Here is a 9,389-nt window from a genome sequence, read left to right as displayed (position 1 = left end):
AACATGCTTTGTTGGATATTGAGTATCGTTTACTTTGTGCATCCTACCATTTGGGAATTGTATGAACCTTTTAACCAAATCAAGACTTGTGCTGACTGATTCTAATCTCTGTACAACATTTTTCTTCATACTCTGAAGACTGAGTGACAGAATTACAAAGGTCTTGACTGATGGCTAATCCCCGGAAGAAAACATCTGTAATTATACACTCAATGTTTTGGTCAGTGATGAGAAGTCGCGGTAAAACCTGGGAAATGATTGAAAGTCTGCAATTCGATGACATCTAAGCCGCTACGTCAACTTAGACTGTTACGCTGTATTCAGCGCTATATAAAAAATGTTACCTTTGATGAAATTGACATGCAATTAATGCATGTTGCATGACACATCAGATGTATTATCCCATTATTGCCGGAATAGCCTTCAAGCAATAATACAGACAGCAAATAAACAGAGTTTGAGTTACGGTTTTAATTGCGTTGCATATGTGCGCACTTTGATTAATCTCACTGGCAAATAAAAATGATAATGCGATGTTGCGAAAATCAAGAAGGCTCCATGCAAAGAATTGTCATATTATCAGACTTTGACCCACCAGTGTAACCGTCAATAACCCTAATCAAGGGTATTTCAAAGGCCTTGACAGCGCCGAATAAATTACCATTATTATCACTTCTTTCTAGCCATGTTGGTGACAAATAAAGAAACATCATTCTTAGGCTGATATGTTGATAACGGCAAATAATCTTACTACTACACACAAGCTAAAGAATGCATAATTATGGTGTTTCAACAGAAAATATTTTGAAGTCAGCGATTTATTTATACCAAATCAATTATAATTGATAATTGAATCTACGGGATATGGTCTTAATCGACAAGATGTTACAATACAGTGTGGAGGTTATAGTACTTAACTGAGTTTATCGGCAAAGGAAATCCTCTACAAAAATCCCCAAATGATATTGAGTCAAGACAAATACTAGACTAAAACTTACGTCTAATGGCTTTATTGAAGCTCTTCTGAATACCAAATCTTTTGAATGACAGCTCAAGTCCACCGAATACAAGTTGCAATCGAACAGAGTTAAACACAAGTGTGCAGAGTACAAGTATAAGTCTAACTACTTGTGTCATCCAAAATGTATACTAAAAGAGCCTTTCTACAAATTCTAACAATGCTTGATCACTAAAATAATTATAGCAAAATGCTAGAGCATCTTATCAACCTGTCATCGTGGGATAAGATCTGATCATCAAAATGCAAATTTATTACCAGATTATGCCTCATCCACGTAGGCATTAAAACCCGGCAGTTCAAGGTAGCCGTAAGGTAAAAAGACGATTTTTTAATAAATATAATAAACAAAATAGCTCATAATGCTGTATTTTGAAACAATGAACTTTGTTTTAGAACGAAAATGCTTTTTTAAAGCTGTCACGGTATTGCCTGCTTACCATTTTGTATAACCACGGATTTACCGAAGAATTCACTATACAGAACGATTCCGCTACGATTTCAATAACCCAAAATGTCTTGTCGAAGACGATTTGCCATGTTCCCCATTCATACAGAACCCTACAAATCACACAAACAAAAGTAGGTAACATGCAAACGAAGAAAACAATAGCGTTCAACATTGTCACTCGCACAACTTGCATACTTTCTTTTCGGATAGTCTGGTCAATTGTTGCCGGGTTAACCGACTTTGCTCTTCTTGACATTTCTCTCATGATCTTTGTATACATTATGGTCGTCACAACTAAAGCAAGTCCTAACGGTACGTCAAATGAGGCAAAGCTTAGAGTTTTTGTTATTAATGTTTGTGTATTTTGAACGGAGCTGTCCATACAAGACAGAACTGTAGGTGACGCAAAGCAAACGCTGACGATCCACGACACCAGGATAGATTTGATGCACCTGCTGATGGTGTTGATGGCGTGAGATTTCCATGGGTGGCATATCGCAAGGTAACGTTCAACACTGATGATAGTAATCATGATGATTGATTCCTCTGCGCTTATTATGAGAGGTGTAAATGTGATGACACATACTAAGGTAGCGTCGGTAGGGTAGCTTATGTGGACACACACCATAAAAGTCAGTTGTGCACTGAGGTATAAGATATCGGCGACGCTAAGGTTCAATAGATAATAGTTGGTGATCGTCCTCATTTCTGCTCGTCTAGCCATCACAAAGATGTAGCTCATATTACCAAATATGCCAATGACAGCCACTGTTGCGGTTATGATGATGAATACTCGATTATACTGTGTTATTTTCTCTCCCTGTCCTCCGGTATAATAGCTGGCGTCGTAGCAATATAAATTTGTGTTGTTTGAACAATTCATCGCGTGACTTGGTATGATGTTTACTTCTTCTGTATGGTGTGAATTTGACAAAGAGGTTATCTGTAAAATACAATAAAATCATAAATGCCCGCTGAAAAGGCTGAAAAGATAGCTCCAAAATTGAAAGACAAAACATGAAAAGCGGATTTTTTCAAAAAGAGATCTGCTAAACGACTGCTGTTCCATCTGAATGGTTTCACTTTCTTTGCGCAATTATGATATGTCGTAACATGCACCCGACGTTCTTGTATTTGATAAAAGTGGAACTAGGACCGGAACGTTCGTTTTGTTACATTTGTAGAACATAGATTTTTTAATCAGTAATACACGTGCAAACATGTAGAACAATGCTTATCTCAGGGTCGTCCCTAACTTACAGCATACAAATCGTCCCGCGTATTACTAGGCCTCATAAAAGATAAAATAAAGGTTAACTAATTGCTGAAATGTACCAGTCGTACATTTATAGCGCAGTATTTTACCGTACCTTGATCTACCTGTCCTACGACGTCATTGAAAAGTGAGCTCAACAAACGCCAGTTTCCTTTTAAAGGACTCTGACTATCTTCAGTACATTTATATATCCAAGTCAGTCGATTCACGTGCACTGAAATCAAATCATTATTTTCCACTGGGGTTTCAAGACGTGTTTTGCAGGGGTCCACAGTGATTTGTGTATGATATGTGCATAAGGAATGTAGCATTAAAGGGATGTCTCATCAAACATATATTTTGTCCACGTGCATATTCAAACTTTTGTTATGCGGGATGGGCTCTTATATCAAATACGAATCTTGCCAATATAACGTGTCTGCTTTTGTTAACAAATTGCCGGAGAACAACGTGTTTGCCAGTCATTAAACGTATTGAGCGATGGCAGTTTTCATGCAATTATGTAAGACGATAATGAAATATTCATTAAAGTTTTGAAGTCATGATGTGACAAGTAAAATCATACCATATCACATTCAATGCAAAACTATCAAATGAACTTTTCTATTCAACAAGTGGTTATTGTTACGCCATTTTAAGGAAGACGGTCGCTAAATGTCGCTCGATGCACTGTTACGAGATATGCTATATTGCCTACATTCTTCGATCTTGCAATTGATCGTTACCTGTTGACAATACTATGCAGCGCAAGCATTATTGCTTTATTTAGTTGATTTATTGATTTCAGTATGTACTCTGTCAGTCAAAAACATCTTGCAAATCAGATATGAGTGTATAAATAAATCAGTATGAACAAATTATGTAGAGGCTGGCTGTATGGGCACGTATAAGCCATTCAAGGACCTTAAATTTAAAAAGTGTTAAATACTAAGTTTCACTTCAACAAAGACATAGCCGCAGAATCAATTCTTAATTTAGATATAACATTTTCTATTGTCACAAAACATTATAAGTGCCACGAAAAAATCAGACACTTATCGACTGAAAATAGCAATTTTGACAGTACGAGACAAGTACATTGAAAAGTCTTTGATAAGTAATGTTATTTGTTGGATACACACGTATACGTACACAGCGCATGCATCCTAGAGCTTATCTGAGATGTTAGAATTATCTACAGCCGACGTGATTGCATTTAGACGAGTTGATTAATGTCAAGTGTACAAGAATTTATTATCTCAACACTACATGGCAATAGTCAAAAGAAATTTGCAACACTGACCAGAGATTATACTTACAATGAGATAAGTATGTAAAACGCAAAAGTGAGATGATCGCATATTATACTCACAATCAACACCATACGTGTTAGAATCTATCATCTGTTTCATGCTCTTAGCAATCATCAGTATGCAAATGGGGCGGCAATGGGCAAATGGGCGGTTGTCATTTGCGTTCAAGTGTTAATGATAGAATGTATAATGATTCCCATTCTGTGTCATGGGTTATAATATAACGCAGATTGTATCTGTAAAATAGACCTATTGTAATCACCAATTGATGCTCAATAAAATGAAAAGTGATTTCGGTAGCTCGGAAAACGGCACAATAGTTCAAAGTCTGCGTAGTTAGTGACTCCATGTAGTATGAAGTACAAGAGTTATGACACAAAACGTCAGTTTCCTTATTCCGATGTTCTTCATATTTAAAAAACGCTTTTAGTGTACAAAAATTAGTAAAAATTTCCATTGTGTTATATCACTGCTAACACTTTGATCTCTCACCATTACCTTGACAGCACGTTAAATTAAGACGCTATTGAAGAGTGTGTGCAACATACGCTCAGCTGTCACCTCTCACAAAGATCCGCTATCATATGCACCTTTGTATATATCCATACGTGGCGCGCTCACATCAAATTGTATATGCCAATAGTAACAAGGTGTTATATTGTAATTTGCATCCACCAATATTGTGTAAAAACACGATTGGAACTAATTTGGGATAATTGGATTTTCATATTGTTTAAATTTTGAGCTGACTAATTAAACCTGATTCTCTGCACATTGTAAGCAACAATAAATGTAGAACCGGTATATACGTTTAATGATTAAAGTGACTCACGGTCTCTTGAGACAGCACAATAAACCCAAACACCGTTGGTAAAATCGTATTATGTGGTTATTGATCACTTTAATCTTCTGGCTAAGAGTTATGACAGCAACTACTTTTGTACTTAAACTTTATTAATTTTATAGGTTTAAATGCTAACGTAATACGACAGAACCCAACGACCTCGGGAGTCGCTCTCTGGCGTTGCGAAGGTATTTCCCGAAAGATGCGGTGTATTCTGCCGCCGGTACTTTTCGGAGCAAAGAGAAGCGACGTTTGTCTTTGCAATGGTCGATACAGGTACTAAAACTATCGCTTGTCGATGTGCTCGGTCGCGGGTTGAATTTGTTACCAACCCCACTCAATATGTTACCCATTTATAGTTGATGATCTTCGTTGGTGACTGATTTATGGTAACTGGATACCGAATCAAGCTCATACTCTTCCTCAATAAGTTTCCGTTACACATTCGTATAGTGACGAAAAATCTTGTAAGTGGTAGGTCAAGCTCGACTGGTGGAATACTCTCGATGCTACGAGTTTCCGACGTTTATACTGTCCAACGCCCGTGGCTCAAAACAACAACTTTGCCACGCGTTTTCATAACAGTGTTTTTGTTTTTTGTTTTCGCAACCCAACGAGAGCTTGACGTGTTCAGTCGAGACCGCAGCAAATCTTGTAGATGCGGACGGCTTTACCGTGGATTTCACTAGTTCCGCTTCCATCGTAGTCACAGTTTTTTTGTTCAATCTATGCCGAGATATTATTAGTTTTACTTCGATATTTAATTCTTATTCCAAATGATCAAAATAAATAGTTCTTTCAATCGTAACGCTTAATTTCCTCCACAGATATACCTTCCGCTTCAATTTATTTTTGTTCAGGGGCTTTCGACAATATTTACCGATACAAAGTAGTACCGGATAATAACTAATTTGCATAATTTAGCGTGAATTAATTTCTTAGCCATGGTTCTCTATGTAAACATTATTTAATGGCACGTGATCTGTTTTCAAAATGCTTTGCAGCTGGCAAAACACCTGAATATTTAAAAGCAGTGATAATTAGCTCAATCAAAAGAGAAATACTGAAAAGGTTTCAACGTTTTTGAGCAAATGCAAAAAATAGAGGAACTTTATTATCTCCGGCTGTGAAAATACCAACTTTATTACGCTGCCAAGAGATTTGTAATCTATTGTGCGTATGTGATAATCAGAAAGGAATATCCTAGGAGTTCTATTCGATTTACAGACCAACAGAACGTATAAATTATGAAATGTTCCAACAGAAGCAATATTCGATTATTTACATTTATATTTGACATCGAACTCTGTTTTATTGGATATTTTATCTACGGTACTGTTAATCGATGCAATGCTGCCATCTTTGATGATGTGCTGCATACAGCACATCTGTCAGATGGTCTTTGAAATTTGAACCAGCAGCTGCACACTGTATCTTTGATCGTCGAAGACTTCTTCAAAGGTAACGTAAAGTATTTACAAATGTATATATCGTTTTTCGTTTTAAATGTTGTTTTTATTTTCTAAATTGTGCATACAGTACATGAGCTTTACGTTTGATATAGGAAACGTGACTGTCTGCAACTCAATAAGCTCATACGTCTTTTAAAATCTAACTTCCTGATATGCAATATTTCATCTATATCGTGCAAAATCATGACTCTCTATGCAGTTAATGGTACTTATATGTATCAGAAAATAATATGTAAACACTAAATCTTACAATGTATCTGACATGTTACGGAAATTGTTTGAGTGTGAAAATATATTGTGCAAGTAATTTCTATGCAAATACTAACATTTTATTGTTTTTTAACCTCGTTCTCACAAACACTTATTAGCCTTGCTTGCTTTAGAGTTTCTTAAAATCTTATCCCACATGTTTTGTTGCGTGACAGACAAACGCCGGTATCATAGTTCTATCCATTACATCCAAAGAAAATTATGAAGACCCTAGCGACGCAAATCCCTGATAGTTCGAATGACTCATACTTTGATGACAACATGTCTCTCAACATAACAGGAAAGAATGAGGGTTTGTCAGTTGGTGGACACGCATACCATGCCGTCATCATAGCACTTATTCTGTTGGGCATATTTGGCAACACCTGTTACTTGTTTGTGATCGTGCGAGTGAGAGAAATGAGAACTATCACGAACTATTATCTACTGAACCTGAGCGTTGCTGATACAATCTTCCTCAGTTCAGAGCTTGTGTACATTGTGTTTGCCTATGGAGGCTTCACCGTCAATGACACTCTTATGTGCTTCATTTCATTCACATCGGTATTTGTCACTACAGAAGAATCTTGCATCATGATAACTGTCATCAGCGTTGAGCGTTATCTTGCAATATGTCATCCTCTGAAGTCTCATGCCATCAACACCATACGCAGATGTGCAAAATCAATTCTTGTGTCATGGATCGTAAGTGTTGTTCTCGCCTCACCCGCCGTCGTGGCATGCATAAAAACACCTAAAGACACAGAGCCGTCTGCTATACAAGCTATATGCTATATCTTCTTAAGGTGGTTGGAAAGGCTAGAGCGTCAGTTATAAATTTCAACAAAACTATTAAAATATAAAAGTAGTCAACATTCTCTGTGGAATATAAAAACTGGACATTTGGGCACAAAGGCATTGCAGAGTTATAGCCTGTTAAAACTTCTGAAAAACTGACCAAATAAGAAGAAGTTGGGGAGTCCTTAGTGTATTAACTATGGTAGAGATCCCCTAGCTTTTAATAAAATGTTTGAAAAGGGAAAGTCATTATTTGCTGTTTTTCAGGAAAGTTTGACAAGGTGGTGCTGGCATTCAGAGTGACTGACTGCTATTGTAAATGCATTTTTAGATTCTTTGAGTGTCAAAGAGGTGTCAAAAGTGAGATTAACCGAAAAAACTGCTCTATGACTTCAAAAGAGGGGTGCAAATATGGCTTGTTTTCAACATTTTTGACAGAATAACAGTTTTCCTACATAATTGTATACTAATTTAATCCAATTTTGAAATGAGATATGGACATGGAATTTTTACAGACTATTCACAAGGTTACAGATAAGATTTGTACGGCACAATTTTCCTGTATTTGAAGTACTTTTTGAAAAATAACATTTTGAAATTTGAAAGAATTTTTAATAATTTTTTGATATATAAACCAATGTAAAATCATAAAAACAAATTTTATTTACAAATCCTGCCGTACAAATCTTACAATAAATAGTGTCAACATATTTATAACTAATTTGGTAATATTAATACTATCCAATTATTATGAAATTCAAATATGTAAAAAAAATATGAAAAATTAAATTTTAATATTTACTGGTGTCATATTTCAAAATCATGGCTGCAAATATACAATTTTTATATTCTTTGGAGAACATATTAACTAAGGGAGTTATCCTGAAAATTTGAACTAAATATCTTGATTCTAACACTTGAAACTTGACATTAACTCTGAGAAAAGAATTGGTGCAAAAATAGCCTTTCCAACCACCTTAACCGTACCATTCAGCTTCAGCTTAATTATCACAGTTATTATGTACATTAAAATCATGAGAGAAATGGCAAGAAGAGCAAAGTCGGTTACTCCAGCAACAATTGACCAAAGTATTCGAAAGGAAAGTATGCAAGTCGTGCGAGTAACCATTGCTAATGCGATAGTTTTCTTCACATGTATGTTACCAGCAATCATTAATGCTATTGGCAACATTCTATATCGTTTGGGTTTGTGGAAAGCTTTTTCTGAAACACGTTTTATCTCTGAAAGTGTGTCTCTCATCCTTTTTGTTATTAATTCTGCAGCAAATCCATGGCTGTACAAAATGGTGAGCAAGAAATACCGCAACAGCTTTAAACAGGCATTTAGATGATAGAACAAAGAACGCAGGTTGTTCAGTAATTGTCTTGAGCTGTTTTCTCCAACAATATAAACATACTGTAAAGATTCCAGTCCGATTTAATTAAGACGGAAATCAGAGCGTTCTAGATTTTTCTATTGAACATTTACATGACAATATTTAGATTGTTGAAGTACAGTGTACCCAGTACCCTTCAAAATGTGATAACTAACTTATTAGTCAGCATAGTTAGAAACAAAGGTAACCCGCTTTGCTATGACCTTTATAATATTAAGCAGAATGACATCCATTTAACAAGAAGGCAAGTATCAATGAGAAAATATCGCTTTGAATCATTGCGCAATCATTGGAAGGATATTGAGGAATCAAACTTCCCATGTTCATTTGTAATGTTTTCCACTGCATTTTAATGTTCATAAAGGAACTCACAAAACTGTTCAAGAACCTCTATAGTCGAAACTAAATGATCAAAAGAGCAGAACTATAAATTTAGTTATTCTTTCAACATTATTTAAAAAATAATGAGGTATCATTGTAGAATCTATTCTAAAATTGCATTACACATTGTCTTTCGGCACAGTGATTTCGATATTGAGAAGGTCTTAAAACTTATAAGGCAAATTACATACACCGTTTACATTACAATTGG

General features: G+C 35.7%; 1 protein-coding gene across 1 annotated transcript; it reads left to right on the top strand.

Moving 5' to 3' along the window:
- Positions 1-6,884: 6,884 nt before the first annotated feature.
- On the top strand, positions 6,885-7,439 carry LOC139118181 (somatostatin-like receptor F_48D10.1). Its single transcript, XM_070681475.1, has one exon. It carries the CDS (start codon positions 6,885-6,887, stop codon positions 7,437-7,439), a length of 555 nt encoding a protein of 184 aa, XP_070537576.1.
- Positions 7,440-9,389: the final 1,950 nt, after the last annotated feature.

Source organism: Ptychodera flava, chromosome 19, assembly GCF_041260155.1.
Source record: "Ptychodera flava strain L36383 chromosome 19, AS_Pfla_20210202, whole genome shotgun sequence".
Classification (NCBI taxonomy): domain Eukaryota; kingdom Metazoa; phylum Hemichordata; class Enteropneusta; family Ptychoderidae; genus Ptychodera; species Ptychodera flava.
This window is presented reverse-complemented; position numbering and strand designations above follow the sequence as displayed.